At 33.3% G+C, this 24,688-nt stretch overlaps 1 protein-coding gene and 1 pseudogene across 1 annotated transcript; both read right to left on the bottom strand.

The window, feature by feature from the left end:
- Nucleotides 1-5,881: 5,881 nt before the first annotated feature.
- On the bottom strand, nt 5,882-6,457 carry LOC114618066 (annotated as a pseudogene).
- Nucleotides 6,458-15,861: 9,404 nt separating this feature from the next.
- LOC114618187 (olfactory receptor 18-like) lies at nt 15,862-16,820 on the bottom strand. The gene has a single exon (XM_028763871.1). It carries the CDS (start codon nt 16,800-16,802, stop codon nt 15,873-15,875), a length of 930 nt encoding a protein of 309 aa, XP_028619704.1. The 5' UTR covers nt 16,803-16,820; the 3' UTR covers nt 15,862-15,872.
- Nucleotides 16,821-24,688: the final 7,868 nt, after the last annotated feature.

The following is a 24,688-nucleotide window of genomic DNA, read 5'->3' as shown; positions in this document are numbered from 1 at the left end:
AATATTTGACACAAAAGAAAATTATAAACCAATGTATTTTATAAATATAGTTGCAAAGGTTTTGAATAAAATACTTCTAAACTAAGTCAAAGAACATATAAAATAATTTATCATTATCATGTAGGCTTCACAACAGATATGAAGCAGTGATTCGACATACATAATTTAAGAAATATAACTCATCACATTAACAAACTAAATGATAAATCTCATGATAATTTCATTAAATGTCAAAAGATTTTTGACAAAATGCAGCATCCTTTCATGTTAAAAGACTTGGAGAGTCTAAGGATACAAGGATCATTCTTCAGAATAATAAAGGCAATTACAGCAAACACAGAGCCAGTATCAACTTAAAGGGTGAGAAACTCATAGCACTCCACAAAATCATGAATAAGATAAGGTTATCTTCTTTCTCTCTCTCCATGCCTAAACAAGATAGTACTTAACATCTTAACTAGAATACTTAAGCGAATTGAAAGAGATAAACGGTATACAAACAGACAAGGAAGAAGTCAAAACAGTTTTATTTGTAGATGACATGATTTTATACATAAATAATCCTAAAATCTCCACAAAAAATTCTATAACTGTTTCATAACAGAAAAATCAATATATTTCCAATAAACTAATTACAAATGAATTGTGGTTTTTGAGTCAGACTTGTTTCCTCCAGGCTTAAGTATTTGAATCGTTAGTTACCAGTAAATGGAAAAAAATTCCTGAGAAGTTCTTAAAGGATTAAGAGGTTTGACTTTGATGGGGCAGATGTGATCTTGTTGGTTCATCTTTCCAGGGGTATTTTAGGTCTTAAAAGCTCATACTTGGACCTCTCTCTCTCTCTTTCCTCTCTTCTTGTCTCTCTGTCTCTGTATCTCTATCTCTGTCTCTGTTTTTCTCTGCCTCTGTCTCTCTCTGTGTGTCTATCTCTCTCTTCTCTGTCTCCCTCTCTCTCTGTTTCTGTATCTCTATCTTGGTCTTTCTCTGTCTTTCTGTCTCTGTCTCTCCCCCACCCCCCCCGCGCCCCGCCACTTGGCTTTTAGACAAGGATATGAAGTTCTCAGCTATGGATCCACTCCATGCCTGTCTGCTTTTAGTAATCAAGATCATAGTCTAGTACTCTGAAACTATAACTGAACTCACAGCTTAATGTTTCCTTCATAACAGTTGCCTTAGCCATGGTGTCTTTTCCCAGCAATCAAAATGTAACTAAGGTACCAGCTCAGAAATACACAAGGAAAATAGTTCCTTTAAAATGAGTATATTAATCACACTTTAGGGTAAGATCTATGCCCAGGAGTAGTTGTCCAACATAAAATGGACTAAATAGTATTTTACTAGACTGCCTCACTTTGTTTGGACATTTTTATCTCTTTGGTATTTTGATTTTGTATATATATTTGATTTTTAAAATGTACTCTTATATTTTATCAGTTTGTTTTTGTTTTTAAGGAAGTTTGAAAGATGAGCATAAAATTGCATGGATAGGATACTGGGGAGGATTATGTAGAAAGAGGAAGAAAAACATAATCACCTGTATTGTATGAAAAAAGTTGCAAAAAAATAAAAAGGTGCTCACATTATCAATGGATTTCTAAATAATATTATTGTTGGTCAGAAAATAATGATAAATGTCAAATGAACCTTATAAAATGAAAATGTTTCTGTACATCAAAGGAAACAGTTGAAGTAAGGTGATTTTGATCAGTATACATCTGAGAGCAGACCAACCCAATTTATGAATGGGTTAACATAATGAACAGATAGATAGTTCTATAGAGATGGAATACAAGTGGACAACACCCATGGGAAAAATCTTCAATCTTCTTAACCATCAAGGAAATTCAAATTGAAGCTTCATTTAAATTTGACCTCATCCATACAAATTAATAGTCATTAAGAAAAAATAATGTATAATAATGTAAAAATAATGTATTTCTAAAAAGTAGTCTTGGGTTACTTTTTTGTGTGATATTGACCAATTTTATCCTGTAGACCCCCAAGCATTATAGGCTATTAATAATAATTTTGGCCACCCTCAATTACTTCAAGATAATACCCCATTTCTGATGATACCACATACTAGACTCATAAAACATGGAGCTATCAGCTATTATTCACTCCAAATATTCATCTATATAGGATAGATTTAATAGTACTAGAATGTGATATCCACATTACCCTGGGGAAGGGGGAAATCATCAACCTCACTCAGCTATGAATATGGAAGCTAAAACACAAGTAGACTGAAAAACAATCTGTTAGATTCAATAGCACTGATAGAATGAGAGTACCCAACATCATTCTGGTAAGACTTAAGGCCTATCTTGTGAGACTAAATCAATTCCTCATACTGTTATTGAGACTAAGAAGCTGATGATATGTCATGTGTTCAAAGGACAAAATAAGTGTGAAAGTGATAAATGACAATAATATATTAAAACAATTCTTACTATGTCCTTAGATAAATATATCTCTTCCTGTTCATCAGATAAGCTTCTTTGGTATAGATAGCAATTAGCATCTGTAACCTGAATGATCAACATGTAAGAATATGATACTGTGGAATAGTAAGTCCTAACTTGTACATATATGTAATATCCATTCCCAAGTGCCAGAGATCTTCTTAGTATATTTAAAGTTTGCAAGGTCTAATGTTGAAGGATGATTTCTATAAAACAGTTTTCCAGATACAAAAGTGCAGGCTTACAGATTTGAACTCAAAATGATTTTGATAGCCTGCAAGAGACTTATCCAAGCTTAAGCAAGAGAAAGTCAAGCATGCAGCATTGTGAAATGAAATGACATCTCATCTTTTCGCTAGCATTTGTTAGCTATCAAAGAGAAAGGGAGACTCATGGATCTAATTTTTTTCTTTTATGAGTATCTATCCACTTTTAATAGAACCTGTTGGTGCAAAGTCTGCCCTTTCGCCAGTACATATTGTTGGATTCTATTAAAAGTCATGTACATAGATGTTTATGTGGGTCCACAATTTTATTCCATTTAGCAATGAGTTTTTTTTGTTTTTTGTTTTTTGTTGTTGCTTCTTGTTTTGTTTTAACTTTATCCCTGTAGTTTAACTTGAAATCTGGGATTGCTATACCTCAAGTACTTTTGGGTTTTGGGGGTTTTTTTGGTGTTATTAAGGATTTTTCTTTTGTTTATCTTGAATTTTTCATATTTCCACGTGGAACAGGACTATTATTAAAGTTTCTGTAAAGAGCTGCATTGGAATTTTAATACCAATTGAACCGAATCTGTATATTCTGTTTGCTAATATGGCCAATTTCAGAATATTAATAATTCTATGAGAATGTGAGGTTTTTTGTTCTTTTACTATCATATTCAATTTCATTTTCAGTGTTTATAAATTTTCATTGTATAATATTGTCACTTCCTTGATTAGACTTAATCACAGATTTTTTAAAAGAATACTCTGAATAGTACTGTTTCTTTCTTCATGTCTTTGTAAATAGAAAGACTAATAGCTTTGATGTTTTAATTTTGTATCCTAATACTTTGATAAATACATTTGGAAGCTACCAGAACTTTCTAGTTGATCCTTTATGGTCTTTTATGAATACGGATATATCACCTTCAAATAAAGATACTTTGACTTCCTAGTTTCCTGTTTTTATCCCTTAATCTTCTTTTGTTGTCTTATTGTTCTAGCTAAGATGTTAAGTACTATATTAAATAGGTATGGAGAGAGTGGACATAATGTTGCTCATGATGTTAGTGAAAATGTTTAGAGTTCCTTTCTAAATACCATGATGTTGGTTGTAGGAATGCTGTAAATGCCTTTACTATTACTTCAGTCAGTATTTTCATGACTCTGCCTTTATATTACTGGGTGTTTCCCCTTCCATATTTTAATAACTTCATTTTGTTTTGTATTCTTTATGCTTTCATATACAGTATTATTGTATTTTTTTTTACTCTTGCCTCTTTGATATTCTGCATTCCTTATGGCACTTAAAATGCACATCTTTCCTTATACTAGGGAAGTTTTACTCTAAGATTTGTTGAAGATTCTTTTTTTTTAACATGTCCTTGCTTAGTTTATTATGGAGAAATTCAAACACATGCAGAGTAGACTGGGGTGAGGAGCTTCCTAACACACAATAGCTGACTCGTGGCCAATACTATTTCAACACTACTTCATTTCCTCCCTCCCACATCATCCTAAAACAAATCCCAGGTGTCAAATCCCTCTGTCCATAAATGTTTCAGCCTTTGTCTCTAAAATATGAGCCCTTTCCTTAACACTATATACCAGCAGTCTGATTAAAAGTATTCATAAATATCTTCACATATCAAAATCTATCAAGTTTATAATTGTCTCATAAATAGTTTAAGTTTTTCATTTGAACCAGGATCCAAATAAGGCTTGTGCATTCTCTCAGGTGAGAGCATTATGGAAATTAACTTGACTGTTTCATGTGGGAAGCCATCATTGTGACATCTCTGTAGGCTACCTGGTCCTATCTGATGATGGGTCAAATCCTGTGATCTCTTCCCAAGAGGCATGGGTTCAATAAAGTACTATCTGATGGAAAATACTTTGGCCTTTTGTACAGGGCCATCAACAGTTACAAAGCACATTTGAAGTCTGGGTGGATACATGCTTTAACTCAGGAGACATGGTGTAGTGATCTGAGTGTAAAATATGTTGGAATAGTTGGTGCTCGGGGTGGTTGGCAGTTTTGGAAGGTTGTTGGGTGATAGAGTCTCTCTGGAGAAGTGGGTCACTGGAGCAGGCCTTAAAGGGTTACAGTCCAGCCTTACTTCTTGTCTGTTCTGTGTCATGGCCGTGGTTGCAGTGCGGCCAGCTGCCTCATGCTCCTGCTGTCATGATTTCCCATAGCAACAGGCATGTATTCCTTCTTGTCAGGCATTTGGTCACTGCAAGAAAAGTAACCACAGTGGCAAGAAGGTCTTCCTCACCCCAGCTCTGCAAGGTGTATCTCTAACATTCTGGTCACTTTAAGGTACACCTCGAGGCTCCTCTCTTACAGGGAAGACATGTAGCAGGTATCAGGACTCACCTCAGAGCAGCCTTGATATCAGTGTGGTCTTAAGAAAAAATACAATTTTTTAAAAAGGATTTGCATTATTTCTATATGTATGAGAGTTTGCCTTCATGTATGTATGTACTCACCCAGTGAAGGCGGTAATGGATGCCCTGGATCTGGAGATACCTGTGGGTCACCATGTGAGTGCTGGGAACCAAGCCTGGGTCCCCTGCAAAAGCAACGAGTAGTCTTAAAGCCTAAGCCTCCAAAATCTATTTTTTCTACCTAGCTAAATACTTTTCCTTTTAAGAGCTGGATTTCTCTTTTGGCCCCTGGAAGCCAATGCCACAAATAAATAAATAAATAAATAAATAAATAAATAAATAAATCAGCAGCAGGCAGGCCATGATAGGTAAAGTCATTCAACAGTACAGTAGAAAACACACAGCACACAGAAGCTTCTGATCCAAAGAAAGGCCAGCATGCTTATCAGGCTCCAGAACAATCCAGACCTGTGTGTCTTCATTGCACATTCTTTGAAAATGTTGGATGAGTTCACAACTTGCAAACAAAATTCAGGGACTTGCTTGACTTAATTTAAATGCCTAATTTTACTGCATTTCTTATCAAACAATTTTTACTTGAGACAACAACTGAAGTATGATTTAATTCAACTAGGAAGGCTCTACCTGGAGGGGGGAAAAACAAACAAACAAAAATCCTCACAGTAAAGACTGACATTCTTTCCAAAGTCCGGAGCTGACATTTTCAGATTGACAGCAGAAATATTTGTTTCCATGAAAAAAAGTCCCAAGTGCAGTCTGTTTTCGAGGCCATTCCCACTTCATCTCCACTTCTGCGGTTCAGGGCACAATGCTCGTGGCCTTCCTCAGGGTCAGGTAGCCTGTGACCACATCTGAAGGCAGCCTGCGAATATAGGAGATATCCTCAACAGTGCTGAAGTGCAGCTTGCTCTGAGGGTCTGTGTAGTTGACAAGAAGGCCTGAAACATCAGAATACTTCTTAGCTGGCTTAAAGGATGGAGGAGCATCAATACTAAAGTAGTTAGGCTCCTTTAGTTGCTATGGCAATGCCCTTTCAGCAGGGAGGATCTGTTTGAGGTTCTTCCAGGTTCTATTCTTCTTGCCAGCTACTGCGCCGCCATGGCCAGAGTGCACAAACTTGGGATCATTAAATGGCAAAGGCTTGGCAGCTTTCTCCACAGGCCACGAGCTGATCTCAGAGGATGCCATTTTATTCTCACTTAAAGCTTCAATGCTGACACCCTGAGCAAAGCCGGAGGCCGACAGCTTTTTCTTCTTACTAGCACCCCACCTCCCCCACCTCCACTGCTGTTGTGAGAAGGGCTAGCCGGCCTCTTCTTGCTGTTCCTAGGCAGGGGTAGAAGTAGCATCCAGGATTAGAATTTGAGCCACCATTCTGCCCTCAGTCGGCCTGCGGCTCCCCGCCCCCACCCCTCCCAATGCCTTTGTTGAAGATTCTTATTGTCCCCTTGATATGACTATTTTCTTCTTATATAACTATTATTCAAGTGCTTGATGTTGTTGTAGTATTCCTGAGTTCTGGTATACTCTATTCTTCACATGATTTCATTTTATTTCATTACAACTTTTATTTGGCATTTTCTGTTACTCAGTGATTATTAAGGATGTGAGCAAATTAGCATACTTACTTAGATGAAGCTTAGTAAAATTTTTATAAAGAAAAGCATCATGACTGAAAGTATTATATATCAGAACGTGTAACTTCTCTGACTTTTTTTTAAGCTTGGTCAATATTTTAAATTAATAGTTGTCACTGCAGGGGGTATAAGTTACATAAATACATAGTACAATGTGACAAGGGTACATTTAATGCCATTTCGTAAATTTTTGCAGATTCTTCCTTAATATTATATTGAAACATTTAGTTATTTTATTTTAATTTAGTTATTTAATTTTTTCTTATACCTGAAAAGGTCATACATGTATACAATGAAATATAAACATATAAATCCATCATTTTTACCTTACCTCCACCAATTCTCCATATATCCTTCATTACATGTTTTCCACCCAATTTCCTGTCTCTATTATATTAACATACTGAGTCTCATTAGTGTTGCCTGTGTATACTCGAGTTAGGGATACATCCTAGATCATGGAATTGTTATCAGTGGCCACATAGTCAAAAATGAATGAGTCTCCCTCCCAAGAAATTGTATCCTACAAATAGCTGCTCTATGAAACTGATATCAGGAACAAAAATATAAATATTTAAAATTAAACATTCTTGTACAATAATCAATAATTTCATATTCACATGATGATGGATTATGCTAGGAAATGTTGAAAATTGTTACTATCTGTAATTAAACCAACGTGATTTCTTTTGTACATATGATAAAAGCATAATAATATAAAACAATTAAATCCTATTCATTCCAAAATATTTCTGACTGGATTCTTTGGTGTTTCATTGTATAAAAACATGTGCAGTGCCAGTTTTAAGTGTTATATATTCAGAAACCAGGCCAAAGTGAAACTATAACATGTAACTTGGACATGTACAGCAAGATACATGTAGATTCACTCCATGTATGCGTTAAGTTTGCACCATTTTATATTCAGAAAAATTTATACTTGCTACATATTTTGAAATACCACTCTCAGTTATGTGACTCACAATTTAAGTGACTTCAGTTCAAGGGATTATACAGGTAGGTAAGTTATGTTATTTGACAAAAAAAATCTGGAAGGCTATTTTCATTTCCCTCAACTGGGAGCCATGGCTGTGCACTGGATTTGATCTCAAAGGTTCTCTTTCCCCTTTGTTGAGTCATCCCTACTGTGTCCTGGGACCTATTTGCTTCCCTGGCATCTGATACTTTCTAGTGGCTAACCCCAGTTCTCCACCTCCCCCACACACTGTTACAGTCCTCTCTTCAATTTCCTGAAAGTCTGTACTTCTCCACTGTCTCTCCCACACCTAATCCTGCACCACTTTGTCTTGCGTCTTTCCCTCCCAGGTCCTTCTCTCCTTCTACTTTTTGTGATTATTTTGTTCCCCCTTCTAAGTAGGACTGAAGCATCCACACTTTGATCTTCCTTCTACTTGAGCTTCATATGGTCTGTGAGTTTTATTGTGGGTGTTCCAAGCTTATATTTACTTATTAGTGAATACATACGATGTAGGTACTTTTGTGATTGGGTTACCTCACTTAGGATGTTATTTTCTAGCTCCATCCATATGCCTCAAAAATCATGCCCTCATTCTTAACAGCTGAGTAGTACACCACTGTGTAAATGTACCACATTTTCTGTATGTATTCTTCTGTTGTGGGAACTCTGGGTTGTTTCCAACTTCTGACTTTCACAAATAAGGCTGCTATGAAGATAGTAAAGCATGTGCCCTTGTGGCATGGTAGGCCATTTTTTGAGTATATGCGGGTCTTCAGGTAGATCTATTTCCAATTTTATGAGGAACCTCCATATTGACTTCCAGAATGTTTGTACCAGTTTGCAATCCCACCAGCAATGGAGGAGTGATCCTTTTTCTCCACATTCTTGTCAATATGTGCTGCCACCTGAGTTTTTGATCTTAGCCATTCTGGTTGGTTTGATTTGCATTTCCCTGATCATTAAGGACTTTGAACATTTCTTTAAGTGTTCCTTGACCATTTGAGATTCCTCTGTTGTGAATTCTCTGTTTAGTTCTATACAACATTTTTGATTGGTTTGTTTGGTTTTCTGGAGGTTAACTTCTTGATTTCTTTATGTATTTTGGATTTTAGCTCTCGATCGAATATGGGATTAGTAAGATTTTTTCTCAATCTGTAGGTTGCTGCTATGTCCTTTGCCTACAGAAGCATTTCTGTTTCATGGGATCCCATTTATCAATTCTTGATCTTAAAGCCTGAGCCATTGTAGTTTTGTTTAGGAATTCCCACTCCCTCATCCAGTGTCCATGAATTTGAGGCTCTTTCTCAATTTCTCTTCTATTAGATTCAGTTTATCTGTTTTTATGTTGAGATACTTGGTCTATTTGGACTTTAGCTTTGTGCAATGTGATGAATATGGATTTATTTTCATTTTTCTACATACCTACTGCCAGTTAGTCCAGCTCCATTTATTGAAGATGATTCTTTTCTCATTGTATATTTTTAGCTTATTTGATAAAATAAAGTGTCAGTAGGTATGTGGTTTTATTTTTTTGGAATCCTTTAATTCTATTCCACTGATCAAACTGTCTGTCTCTGTACTATTACCATGTGTTATTTATCACTATTCTCAGTAGTAGAGCTTGAGGTCAGGGATGTTGATTCTCCCAGTAATTCTCTTATTGTTGAGAATAGTTTCTGCTATCCTGTGTTTTTTGTTATTCCAGATGAAATTGAAAATTGTTCTTTCCATGTTTTTGAAGAATTGAGTTGGAATTTTGATGGGCATTGCATTGATTCTGTAGATTACTTTTGCTAAGATGGCCATTTTTACTATGTTATTCCTGCCAAATCATGGGCATGGGAGACCTTTCCATTTTCTGAGGGCTTCTTCAAATTCTTTGTTTAGAGACTTGAACTTCTCATATATATCTTTTACTTGCTTAGTTAGACAGCTTACTGACTTTGAAGATTATTCATCACCATATAAACTTGACATGTTGGAGGACAGTTTTAATTCTAGCACATAGAATGTAGAGGCAGGAGGATTAGAATTTAGAGATCATCCTTGAGTACGAATAGTTTGAAGTCTTTATCTTAGAGAGTCAGCCCCACCCCAACCAACATATTCCTATTTGGGATTCCTATAATTGTGATCAAATACTTGAGTTAACTTATACGGTAGAAAATTTTTATTTTGTACAAAATCCAAGCAACTAATATTATACTTTGTTGTAAATAATCTACCAAATAGTTTATTGGTGTCTGTCTTAATTTTCATTTGATTGCTGTGAAGAATCAATATGATCATAGAAACTCTTATAAAGGACAACATTTAATTTGAAGCTGGCTTACAGTATCAGAGCTTTAATCCATTTTACTCATGGCAGGATGCATGGCAGTTTCCTCTGGGGGATGACAACAACAACAACAAAAAACCTAACAGTAGGCTGAACGGATTTGGTTTCTTGAACAATCCTGACCAACAACTCACATGAGGGATAGTCATACCTAGAATTGAGGATTTTCTTTGGTAATTTTGATTCTAAAAGAGAACATCATAGATAAACATCACTTCAAGTTAAAATGACAGGAAAATGCATTCTAAACCCATAAGCAAATAAGCCTTAAAAAGAATTTTGTATACTAATTTTAATATCTGAAACAAATAGAATTCAAAAGAAAAATAATAAGAAGAGATATGAAAGGATACTAGATATTCATCAGAGGAAAAATCCACCACGTTGATGCTTCAATTCTTAGCACCCAATATTTCAATTTCAAACAAAAGCACCCAAATTCATACAAGAAACACTACAACAGCTTAAATCAAATATTGACTCTCACACATAGACGGCATGTGACTTAAATACCCCCAAAATTTCATCCAGACAAAAATTCAAAAGAAATGTTAGTTAATTGGCATTACAAACTTAATGTACTGAACATATATTTATGAAACATTTTACCCAAATACAAAATAATATACCTTCTCAGTAGTTCATGTAGCTTTCTAAAAAATTGGTCACATACTGGGATACAAAGCAAGTCTCAAAAGATACAACAAAAGTGGAAACAACAGCCTGAATCTTATGTGATCATCACAGACAAAAATGCAGCTTATAGAATGGAGAAAACATTTTTACCACCTCCAAATTTGATGAAGAGTTAATATCCAAAACAGAAAAAAGAATATATTGAAAACATACACTCAAATTAAAAACTGGGGAACAGACCTAAACAGATAATTCTCAAAAGAGAAAACTCCAATGGCAAAGAAGCAATTAAGTTAATTTTTAGCATTATTATTCATCAGATAAATGCAAATCAGTATTACTTTGAGACTTGAATGGCCTTTATAAATAAAATAAATTCTTGCTCATAGTGGGGAGAATGTGGAATGAGTGGGGTATTCATCTATTCCTGGTGAGATTGCAAACTTTTATAGCCTTTATAGCGATGTTTGATATGTTCACAGGCATACGGAAACTGTTTGACCTTAGCATCCAGTTATGCAATCAAAGGACATGTTCCCATCCAACCCATCTCATCCTACTCCAATTGAGTAAAGACATTTACTCAATGATGTTCTGTATTGCTCTATTAATAATAGCACATAATTGGAAACATTATACATATTAATTAATGGAAACATAGGCTAACAAAATGTAGATCAATTACACAGATGAATATTACTCAGTCAAGAAAATAAAGTGAAATCACGTATCTCCTAGTGAGATAGACGCAGTGATTAGAAGTCTCCCAAACAAAACACTCAGGATCAGATTAATTCAGTGCAGAATTTTTACCAACTCATCATAGAATTAACAGCAATACTCCTCAAATTAGTTCAGAAATAAAAATTGAAGGAATATTTGGCTTATTAGGCCACTATTTTCTTACTGCCAAAACTTCGGAAACACCCAACACAAAAGAAAATTATGAACATAGATGCAAAGATTCTTAAAAAATATTTCCAATCCAAATCCAAGAACATATCAAAAGGATCAGTAACCATCATTAAATATGGTGGATATGCTTTGATCTAGAGATGCAAGAATGGTTGAACATACATAAATTGATAAATGAACTCCACCCCTGAACAGACTAAAAGATAAGCCCCATGATTGTTTAATTAAATGTAGAAGGACTAACTATATCCACCATCCATTCATGATAAATGTTTCAGAGAGTCCAAGAACACAAGAGTCATTTTTCTGCATAAAAGTGCAATTAGACTAAATCATAGCAAACATCAACTGAAAGGGAGAGAAACTTAATGCATTCCACCAAATCAAGAATAAGATAAGGATATTGTATAATTTGGCAAGGGAAATATGAGCAAATATATTGTATAAAAAAAGTTTTCAGTGCAAGAAAAAGATTCTAGGATAGTTAGTAGCTTTCTGAATAAGAATCTTGTAAATATGAAAATAATGACAAATTTCAAATGAGACTGTATTAAATTAAAATGTTCCTGCAGATCAAAGGAAACAATTGAAGAAAGTTAAAACCTACAAGAATGGGAGAACATTTTTGCTCACTATACATCTAACAGCAGACTAATGTGTAGAACATACAAAGAACAACAACAACAAAAACCTAATAAATAATAGAATCCCCCAAAATGTGGTACCTAATAAACAAATAAATCTCATGAAAAAAATATAAGTGAGGAAAATGTTAAATTTCATTAACCATCACTGAAATGTAAATCAAATCTATGTTTAAATTTCTTCTCATTCAGCCTAAAGAGTAATCATTAAGAAAAAGTAACAGATAATTTGAGCTTTTGTCAAAAATAAAATGGTATTAGGTTAGCCTTTCATGAGTTAATAACCATTTATTTCCCATAGACCCATAAGCACTGTAGGCTACTGCTAAGTAATCTTAGTAACCCTATAGAACTTGATAGTGAAATCCCATTTCTGAAGGTACCACATTCTAAAATCAGAAGACATGGAGATATTAGTTAATATTTACATGAAATGTTCATTTTGAATGGCTAGATTAGATCTGGAACATAATATCTAAATCACTGGGAGCAGAGTTGGTCTTCAACCTCATACCATTGTAAACTTTACAATCTGTAACACAACTAGCTTGACAAATTGCCCATTGGTACAATACAATGGATAGTATGAGAGTCTCAACCACATTGTTATAAGGACTATTTCCTATTCTGTGAGATTGCATATTCCTGACACTATTAATGGGACCAATAACCTGAGGATATGTTATAGATCTGAATTCACAATGACTCTGAGAGAATTCAAGAAATATATATAAGCTCAAGCAAGACAAAAATCCATCACAGAATTGTGAAATGTAGGAATGGAATCTCATCTCATCATTCCACTAGCAGCTGTTAGTATTTGCTAGCTGCAGGAAAGGGAGTGCCAAGTTTGATTTTTGTATTTTACTCGTATGAGTTGCTGAAAATTCCAGTCAGATGGCTGTATATAGATGTATAAGAGACTCCCCAATTTTATTACATTAAAAATAACTGTTTTTTCATGAGTTACATTCTGTTTTTAATACTTTACACCTTTAATTTAACTTGAAATATAGGATGGTTATACCTCCAGCAGTTCTTTTGGGGGCAGGAGTGTTGTTCAAGATTCTTTTGGTTATCTTGGACTTTTCATATTTCCATATGGAAGTTAAGATTATTTTTTAAATATCTGTAAATAACAAGATTGAAATTTTAATAATGCTTAAATTGAATCTGTAGATTGGTTTGGTTAAGATGGCAGTTTCACAAATTTAATACTTCTAATCCATGAGGGTTGGCTATATTTTAGTATCTTTTGAACTTCATTTTTAGTATTTTTAACATTTCATTTTATAATATTAAGGGTACTGTGAATGGTATTATTTCCTCAATTTCTTCTTTGGGGTGTCTGTTAATAAATAGAAATGGTAATGGTGTTTATATTTTAATTTTGTACTCTATTTCTTTGTTTAATGCATTCAAATTTGCAAGATCTATCTAGTAGTGTCTTTTTTTTTCAAACAAAGATGTTTTGAGTTTTTTCTTTCCTATGTATACTCTATTAATGTTCTTCAGTTGTCTTATTGTTCTAATAAATCAAGTACTATATTAAATAGGTTTCAAGAGTGGACAATTTTCTCTTGTTCCTGATTTTAGTGAAAATACTTTGAATTCTCTTCCAATTACATTGATGTCGATTGTGGGATTGCTCTAAATTGCTTTAACTGTTTCAGGTATTATTCTAATGAACTTGCCTTTACTGTATTGAGTATTTTTCTCTTGCACCATTTAACATTTAATTTTCTCACTTTGTTCTATATTTTTGAATGATTAGGTGTCATGGAAAAGTTTTTCTTTGTGATCTTACCTATTTGATATTCTGCATGTTTTTTTCTCATGATAAGCATTTTTTCTGTAAATTAGGAAAATGATTTTTCATTTTACTATTTATAATTTTATTGAGAATATTTTTGTTTTTTGATCAGATTTTCTTCTCTATTACTATTATTCAAAGCCTTGATTTTTCATAGTATTCAAGAGTTTCTGCATATTCCATTTTTGAGATGGTTTGGACTTGGTATTTTCTGTGAATGAGTTATACAAACACTCCTCCGGTCTTCAAGCCTGATCACTTCCAGGTGATCGAATCTTATGGTCAGCTTTTCTTTCATTACTTTTATTTGACTTAAACATGTCTATTGAAAATGGTTTTCTGCCTGTGTGAAATCAGTATAAAAACTCTCCAACAAGTAAACTAATTGTATTCTAACTACAGTATCTTTGGGAATTTATCCAGAGGACTCTAACCTTATATATCATTGAGATATTTGGACATATTTATAGAACACTGCTTAGGCAGTACTGTTCACAATATCTAAGCTATGAAACCAACTTAGGACTCCAAGAGAAGAGTGAACAAAGCAAATGTCTTATATATAAAATGTAAAAGTGCTTTTTATCCACAAAGAACAATGTTGTTACATCAAAATAACAACTGGGAATTTGATGAGAAAATGGGAAATGACAGTAAAGTCTAGAAAGGCATGTTCAAAGTACCTTACAGTATTATAGAAAAATGTTATTATGTAATCCAAAATCAAGTACAATGCATATGTTGATAGAAAATAACAATAAAATCTTCAATCTGCATGAAATTTTAGCATTTATTAAAGATAAAAGCCAATTTCTCTACTCATTATGGGGATATATAATTTTCAGGGGACTTTTTTGAAGAAAAGCCATCACTTTAAAGGAATATGGTTTACATAAATGCCTATTACGTTCAAGAGCACTTCAGAAATTGTTACAAATTCTGCCTTAATATCATGTCAAAACTCTTTTAGTAATTTAAATGTTTTCTATATATTTATGTAGTTTGTAAATGTGTATAATGATATATAAACATATAAACTCCACATTTTCACTTGATCCCTACCAATTATCTCTATATGCTTTAATACAGGATTTCTACCCAATTTCATAAACTTCTTCAAGTAGTCTTTTTAGTCCTATTAGTGTTGACTATTTATTCTGAAGTTAGGGGCTAACCCTCGAGCATGAAAATGATATCAGTGGTCACATAACCAAAAAGAAATGAGTGTCCCTTCCCAATAAACTATATACTGCAAATAACTACTCTTTGAAACTCAAGACAGCAACACAAATATCAATTGTTAAAATTAAACATTCTGAATAAAAGTTAAATTAGAATAATTTTATATTTACATACAGATAAATTATGTTAGGAAATTATGGGAAAATCTTTGCTTCATGTAATTAAAGAATCATGTTTTCATTTATGCCTGTGGTAAAAGCATGGCAAATTTTAACAAACCTAATCTGATCTAAAGTATTTCTGGCTGCATTCTTTACTATTTCACTGTATAAAATCATGTGCTGTGCCAATTTTTAAAATTACATGTTCATAAACCAGGCCACAGTAAAGCTATAAGATGTAACTTGGACAGGCACAGCAAGGTACACCTAGATTCACTACATGAATGCACTAATGTTTGATCATTTTATATTCAAAGATTTATATAGTCACTATATTTTTCATTATACCATGCTAAGTTATCTGACCCAGAAGTAAAGAAAGAATATATATAATCTGTGTGTGTGTGTGAGTGTGTGTGTGTATATATATATATATATATATATATATATATATATATATATATATTTTATACAGGTAGGTAAATTATATTACTTGACTGAAAGTTTTCTGGAGGGCTTTCTTGATGTCCTTGTTTCTCAGGCTGTAGATGAAGGGGTTCATCATGGGAACCACCATGGTATACATTATCGAAGGCACCACACTTTCCCTGGAAGAACTGGAAATGGATGAGTTAAGGTACACGCCAAGACCTGTTCCATAAAATAAGCAAACAACTGACAGGTGAGATCCACAAGTAGAAAATGCTTTATATTTCCCTAACAATGAAGGAACTCTAACAATGGAGGAAACAATTTTATAGTAGGAGTAAAAGATACCTGAGGCAGGGAGAAAACCAAGAATGATACTAACAAGAAATACGACTATGTTATTGATAGTAGTGTCAGAACAGGCAAGTTTTAGAAGCTCTGGAACATCACAGAAGAAATGAGGGATTTCTAAATTAGTGCAAAATTTTAGTTGTGACACCATCAAGCAGTGTACCTGTGAATCAATGAGACTGATACAAAATGACACTATAACCAAACATCTACACAGACGAGGGTTCAGAAGGACTTGGTAGTGTAGGGGGTAACAAATGGCAACCCATCGGTCATAGGCCATCACTGCCAGTAGGAGGCTGTCCATACACCCAAAAAGAAAGAAAAAAGAAACCTGAGTTAAGCAGGCTGCGTAAGTTATGGATTTGTTGTGGGTGTGCATGTTTATCAGAAGTTTGGGGACTGTGGTGCTGCTGAAGCCAATGTCAGACAATGAAAGGCTGTAGAGGAAAAAGTACATAGGGCTGTGGAGGTTGGAATCAGAGCTGATGGCCAAGATGATGAGCACATTTCCAAGCACAGTAAGCAGGTATATGAGCAGGAATAGTGCAAATAAAATGGCTTGCAGTTCAGGGTCCTCTGAGAGTCCAAGGAGAAGGAATTCCATGGTATCTGTTAAATTATGTGGTTCCATGGGACTAGAATATCTTTTTATAAATGAAAACAAAAAAGATTTTGTAATGGATTAAGCAGTATAGAAGCAACTTGCTACATACCTATATTTTTGTAACCAAGCAATTTATAAGAAATCATTCATACATGCTAACTTTTACAGTTTGACATAATTTTTTTTATTGCAAAAAAATGTGCATGGTCTAGCAACTTTGTCTTGTGTTTGGTACTTACATTAAGCTTTATAGACATGTAATCCATTATTTAAATGGAGGTCAGTGGCATTGACCTTGTCTAGTCAATATAAGAACCTAATTTGAATCCCAACATAAAGTGGGTAAAGAGTGGAGGATAAAGAAGAAAATATGAAAGAAATAAAAGGATAACGTATACAAAAAATACAGGTAGGATAGAAAAAGCAAAGGAATTAAGGATGAAATAAAAAGATTTCAGAGGAGAAGAGAAACTAAGCAAAGGGAAGGAAAAGGATGGCAATAGAAGGAAGGGAAAGGAAATGAAAGGAAACAAAAATGTATAGGACAGGACTTGGCAAGGCATGACAGAAAGAAAAGGAAGAAAAGGGAAGGGGAGGGAAGGAGAGGAAAGAGGAGGGAAGGGATAGAACAGAAAAGAGAAGAGAAGAGAAGAAAAGAAAAGAAAAGAGAAGAGAAGAAAAGAAAAGAAGAGAAAAAAGAAAAGGGATCTCATGGGAAGTCCACCAATTAGGTTAGGTTTTGGTAGGCATTAAGAGGTTCCAATCTCCATGGTTTCATTTATAACATATTATGACTTCCTCTTCAATACATTTTTCTTTCCACCACTCATAAATAAAATATCATCAAAGCTGTTGTTACATGGTTTGAAATTGAGGACTATAAACTGTTAGGTACATAAATTTTAAAAAAAAAAGCTCTTACTTGTCTTGAGCATTTTGATAATAATTCAAAACAGACTAACTCATGTACAATGTAACTTTAATTATAATTCCCAGTTGTGGCAAGCTTTTATAACATTTTCTTAAATGGACTTTGTGAGAAAAACTACATCCATCATCTTTTGAAACTCTAGGCAAAATATATTTGAGAGGAAAAATATTTTCAAACAGTTAATCTATGAACACAGTAAAATTACCACTAAACAGTAGAACTACATGTGCAAAATAAAGTGCTTTTTCATCTATTTCCATTGGAAAAAATCTAATGAAAGAACCTAGTGAAGAATTTGTTTATTTTTTCTTTAAAATGTACACTAAACTTACTTCCTTGGGTTTATATTCTGAACTCTACAGCCTTTGTAGGCTGTAAAGAGTTTGTACTGCAGCTAAAGTCATTTTCTTCTCTACCAGTGACCCAAGTTTTGTTCCCAGTACGCTTGTAAAGTTGTTCACAATAGCATGTAACTCAAACAAAGGGGAAACCTACACCCTATTTTGGCTTCCTTGGGTACCTACACACAACTGTCTTGTACACAAAAATTAAACATATACTAAAAAAAATTATTAAAAATAAAACTTAGATTTTTGTTCTATCAATTGTTATAAGTCAATTGGAATTTATGTTCTATGTGTTTAATATAGTTTATTTTTCTATCTTCTGATTTTGTAACTCATATTCATCTGAGAGTTAGCTTCTGCACAAATGTGAAATTATCATGTAAGAGCATGTTCAAGTGTACATGAATGTATAAACACTTATTATTGTCTTAAATGTTTGATAAATATTCATTATTTTTATTGACTGAAAAATTATTCTATACAATTGATTCTGAAGGTGTTATTAATTGATAAAATAAAATGGCTAAGCAACATTTTTATTTCTCTTCTTGGTTGATAGACAAAGAAAGTTTCATTATGAAGCATTTCAGAATATACATTATTATATTTTTCACATATCCATCCTCAACTGCCTTCCCTAGTTTTTCCTGCCCACACTTTGTTGATCCCTAATCCACAATCTTCTTTCTGCATTTAAATATAGAGTTTCCAGAGGAGAAAATACAGTGTTTGTTTTTATTATTTCTCATTACCATTTAGCTTGAAATCCAGCCACAGTATTCCTAGTCCTTGTAATAAAGATAGGCATATGGTACAATACTTAGCTACAATATTTCATTCTTTTTCTTTTCTTTTCCTTTTTTCAATATGCTTTTCTAATAGTCACTCAATATGTTGGTCATTTCCCCCTCTTTGTTTCTTTGTTAATTTATTTGTTTCTTCATTTCATTCCATCTTTCCTTCTTTCATCCTTTATTGGGTATTGATAATTTAAGGTCCTATATCTTTGTATATGCTAGACATGTATATTAATTATGTAGCTCCATCTATGCAATGCCTAACCTCACCATATTCTGTAACTGCTATGTGAGAACTAGTGAAGAAGTAAGGCTGTATTTACATGTCATTTTTTCTTGTTATTTGTAACAATCTGGTAATATTTTTTAAACAATATCACCAATGAAAGCTTTCAAGATAATTTTTTTTTTAGTTTTCATTTCTTTTTTCCCCTCTTTCACTCATGTACAGTCTAAGAACATAGGATCACATTGGAGCCAAAGCTTTATCTTGACACTTAGCTTTGCATTCTTATGACATCCTAAGATGTTTTTAATTAAATCATTCTTCATTTCCTCTAAAATCAGCTACCTTTTTTTGAAACTTCGAGTGATTATTTATTCTAAAATGTAAAGTTATGATTTGATTTAATGTCTCTGTGAAACTCAATAATATGTATAATTAATGTGGAGTAATCATTGCAAGTTTCCAAAATATTTAATTTTGATAAAAATTCAAGTAAGAATGAACTGAAAATCTCAAGCATAAGTAATTCAATAGGTGTGCTGATTAAATCCACTGCACAATAACAGGACATGAGACCCATGATTATATTCAATAATTTTAGATAAAACTTATCTTCAAACATAGTTTGAAGTAAAGATTGCTGAAATTAAATTTATATAAAATATGTTAGCTATCTGTCCATTATGTGTTTGTTGAAATTTTTATGGTGTCATTTTTGCATTCCAACTTAAAGTGTGCAGATGACTCCACTGATGAAGATAGCTTCAGATATGCCTCATTGATAAGATGTTATAGAATGTAAAAGAACAAATCTTAAAACTTAGCTCTCATGGACTTTTTTTTCTTTTCTTCCAATCAGTTTGCAAACCCCAGAATTAAATATTTATGTAGTTGAAGTCTACATATCTTTTAATGTTTTTCATTCTCCTTAGATGTTAAGATGTTATACAACAGTAAAACTTTCATATTGTTTTGTAAATTTGTGTATTCTGTCATTATTTTAGTAATAATAATGATTTGCCTGATGTCACACTGGTAACACATAACAAATGAGATGAAAGGGCGTATTTTATTCAATTACTTCGATTAAATGTAAAATTCTAGCTAATAAATAATTAGATTATTGGAATTAGATTAGTTTAAATAAATAAAATTTAAAGTCTCTACAGGCAACATTATCAGTTTCCTCAAATTCATATTCTATAAGCAGAAATTTGAGATAAAGTTAAAATTTACTAGTATATTCAAACAATGATGATTTTTAATATGTGTGTGAAATTAATTAATGTGTGTGGTCAGAGGTCAACTTTGGGTATTCTTCACTCTATTTTTTTGGTAGAGAGAGAGAGAGAGAGGAGAGGAGAGGAGAGGAGAGGAGAGGAGAGGAGAGAGAGAGAGAGAGAGAGAGAGAGAGAGAGAGAGAGAGAGAGAGTCTCTCATAGATTCTGGACCTTACTTGATTTACATTGGCTTGCTAGTCAAACTCCAAGATCTGGCTACTTCAATTCACCAAGTCCTACGTTTACAGACACACCAACATATCCACCTTTCTTGGATCACTTCTGGTAGCTGAAATCAGGAATTCATTGTGCACAGCACCTCTGATTCATCTCTTCTAATCCTTCTAACAGTTCACTGGTTCTTGATAATTATTTGCTATGATTATCTTCATCTTCATTTTTGTTACCAGGTGTTTGATATTTTTAATCAATAGCAGACAGAATAGAGAGGCATCAGTTTCTTGTACAAGTTAAAAAATTTCTACTGAAGTTAGAATGTACAAGGGTAGAAAACTAAAGAGTATACGATACTTCTCAAATTAACTAATAAACTTAGTAATCATAACTAATAACATAAATTTCATCCTACTTTGTGATAAAATTTTGCTTATTGATACATTTCCTCCACTGCTCCACAACATATGCTTTTACCTTTCTGGTACCAACAATGTAATAACCCTGTCTCTCTTTTGTGTCTTGCATAGATTAATACTTACTAGGCTGTAAATTATTTCCACCTGAAAATGACCAGCAGTGACTGATACACTCTTTCACCCTTGCCAGGTGTGTGATGATGGCCTGGTTTCTGTGTTCAGGAACGGTAGTAAAGCAGTAACTCATGACAGTTCCCATGTGGCTGGTGAATATGTGAGGAGAGGGAAGCATAAATATAAGGTATTCTAGATTATAAATGTTAAACTAGAGCTGGAACAGAAAGTGGATATTTATGAGTTTTTGTGGCTCAATTCACAGAGCTAACAATTATACTTCAAACTATTCAAATCCCTAAGGATCTTCTAATAGTAATTTAGAAGACAAAAGGCAAAAGTGAATATACTGAGAAAGGCATCCTTTCCCAGGAAGAAGCTTAATTGTACAGTTCTGACCACTAGGTTGTAGTGGTATTACAAAGCTAATACACATACTTTCAATTAAATGAAGCACTATGCAATTTGATATGTGCAATTTTATTGAACGATTAATGTAATTTGTAGATAGTTAAATTTTCCATATAAAGTATCTGAAAGAATTTCTATTTTTTCAGTTGTATCTGTGAGAAGAAATTTAGTCTTCTAATATCTCTTCCATGAACATACTTTCTTCATTAATTAATGTCAAGAAAAGATGACATTTTCTAGTCAGATTCAAATGGTCATTTGAATTTCTGAATGCTATTCAACTGCAATTCAACTCTCTTCTAATAAATTTTCTCTCTTTTTTCTCTTTGCTTCCCAGTCACATTCTACTACCTCATTAGCATTTCATTAGACACAAGGATCTGTTTTCAAACTTGAGATGCTTTGCCTCAGTCTAATAGGTAGTGTGCTTACAGATGTAAGAGAATTTGGTAATCTCTATGTTTAACACCCCAGTCTTTGGAAAAATATGTGTAGATTATACAGCATTAGAAATGGAGACTTAATGAAAATTATCTTCTGCATATTTCAGTTCTTTTATTTTCAGGTTGTCCTAAATTATAATTCTATGTGTAAATGTCTGACAGGTTGATTTTTCGTTTACTGACACAAAGAAGAATCAGACAAGTATTAATTTGGACTTGGGAGAAAAGTATAATAATTATATTTGGGCATGAAATTGTAGAGAGTAAATTTTATTGAGAGCAAATGGCAGGACTACATACATATATACCCAATAATATATACACATAAACATGTACACACATGAACACATAACATATATGGAGATAAACACACCTATATACATACATATGTTAAAAGAAATGTTAAAATTGAGATATCTTTGAATTATTATGCAATAGGAACATGTGATATTGACCACAATCATTTGTGCTAAGAACTCTGATTAAACGCTATATGAAAGCCAAACTGAGTCTAGAGTCTAAAATGTAGGAGAGAAAAAAATGTTAAATAGGTCAGTGACTTGTTCTGTGTTTTTAACATTTTCAATATCATTTTATGGTAAAACATTCAGGTAAAGATGCTATAGTCAACATTAACCTCTGGTGAAATAAAAATTTTTGCACTTTTCCTGTGTCCTCTGTAAATGTCGTTTGGAGAATATTCACTTTTTGATTTCCTCTTCTGTTGTTTTGTGTTTTAAAATAATCAATTTTGTTAATTCTGATGATCTTACCCTTTTCAGATAATATTAATGGAACATGAACCCATCCTATTGAAGATGCATTTTTACAGGAAAAAGTAATAAATATAATTGTTTTTCTCCCAAGTGATTACAAAACAAATAGTAGAAAGTCTTTCGGCCCTGTTCTAAATATATGCAATTATCTGTGAGAAATGACTCCATGTACTCAGAAAATAAGGAAAAAGCAGACAACACGTGTTGGGGTCTGCTAATGCCATGAATAAAATATATTATTAGTTTACATATGTAAGCAAAGGTGTAGTGAAACCATTGAGTTAGACTTATCCATGGGTAGAAAGAGTTATTGGGAATTCAAGTGCCATGGATGTCACTCAGGGGACTGAGAAAAGTAAAACGTCCAAAAAGGCAAGTAGATATTATATGTTAGTAAGAATAATATGGGAGTCTTTGAAGTGACAGTTCCAGCCAAAATTGAGTACCTCTTACAAACGATGAGATTATGTCATTATGGGTGATCAATGAAGATTGGCTTGCAGTAACTACTTGAATGAAATTAATAACAATTATCTGAAAAGCAAATGTATACACTTAAAAATACTAATAGAATTCTTTAACAAACCATAAAGAGACCACCATTTCAGCGATAACTACATTGTACACAGATGTAACCAAGGTTTTAAATCAGACAAAATTTGCAAGGTGTATAAAACGCTATATACCCCAGTTCAAAATTCAGAATTATATGCAAATCTTAAAGTATTATTAGATTTAGGTATTACCCTGAATCTCTTATCATAATCACTGATTCTTTATATGCAGAAAGGGTTATTTTGCATATAGAGATAGCTGAGTTTGTACCCGGGAACTCAGAATTAACTTTATTATTTATACAATTGTAAGAGTCCATCAGAAGTAGAAACCATTCCTTATGAACTAATCATATTAAATCACATACAGGTTTGCCAGGACCAGTAGCTCAAGAAATGATGGTGTTGACCAGTTACTATTAGGGAATATGTTAAAAGCCTCACATTTCATGAAAAATATCATGTTAATGGGAAAGGTTTAAAGAAAAAAATCTCATCTCTTTATGACAAGCAAAAGAAATGATGAGGATGATGATGAAGATAATGATAATGATGATGATAATAATGATAATGATAATAATAATAATAAATGTTTTAAGTGTTTTCTATACAATCAAATTCCTTTACCTGCAGATAGTAACCCCAGGGATATCAAGAGAAATGATATCTGACAGTTGGATGTTTTCCATTTCTTGTTTTTCTTTCTTTTCTTTTTTTTATTGGATATTTTATTTATTTACATCTCAGATGTCATCCCCTTTCCCCATTTCCCCTCCTTAAGACGCCCCCTACTTCATCCTCCCTTCTCCTTTTTGCTTTTATACTATTTTAATTACATGTAAATATTAAGGTCAGTTCTAGGTTGAGGGACTAGCAATACAATAGATGCAAGTAGTCAAGGAACAAGCAAGATAATAAACACAGTTAAAGAACAAGCAAGGCAATAAACAAAAATCTGTGAACACTCTCATTATCACTGTTTCTAGAAAACAATAGTATATACACCATAACTTTGACATGTACTTGGGATTTCAACAGACAACTGCTTTAAGTTATGGAAAGTCTGTGTTATTACACACTTATTGTAAATAATGGTAATTATGGGGTTACCAACAAAAATTAAAACTGATAATTTTCCTGCATATGTATCCAATAACATGAAACAATTATTTGCATATTACTATATAAAGCATGTTAAGGTATACCACACAATCCCTATGGTCAAGCAGTTGTAGAAAGAGCCAATAATAACTTAAAAGAGATGCATATTAAACAAAAGTTGAGAGTATACACTCCCAGGGGCAGATTAAATAATGCCTTGTTAACTCTAAGTTTTCTTCATTTGGGTGAAAATGGAACACCAGTACCTGAGAGACACTGGGTTATCAAAACCCAACCCAACCCAACCCAACCCAACCCAACCCAACCCAACCCAACCCAA

The sequence above is a fragment of the Grammomys surdaster genome, unplaced genomic scaffold, assembly GCF_004785775.1.
Source record: "Grammomys surdaster isolate TR1022 unplaced genomic scaffold, NIH_TR_1.0 140, whole genome shotgun sequence".
Lineage (NCBI taxonomy): Eukaryota > Metazoa > Chordata > Mammalia > Rodentia > Muridae > Grammomys > Grammomys surdaster.
Note: the sequence above shows the minus strand (reverse complement) of the source record. Positions and strands in the feature narration are given on the sequence as shown.

Bases quoted from the DNA above. Each gene is read 5' to 3' on its own strand.
- LOC114618187 (XM_028763871.1), bottom strand. From the start codon at position 16,802: ATGGAACCACATAATTTAACAGATACCATGGAATTCCTTCTCCTTGGA.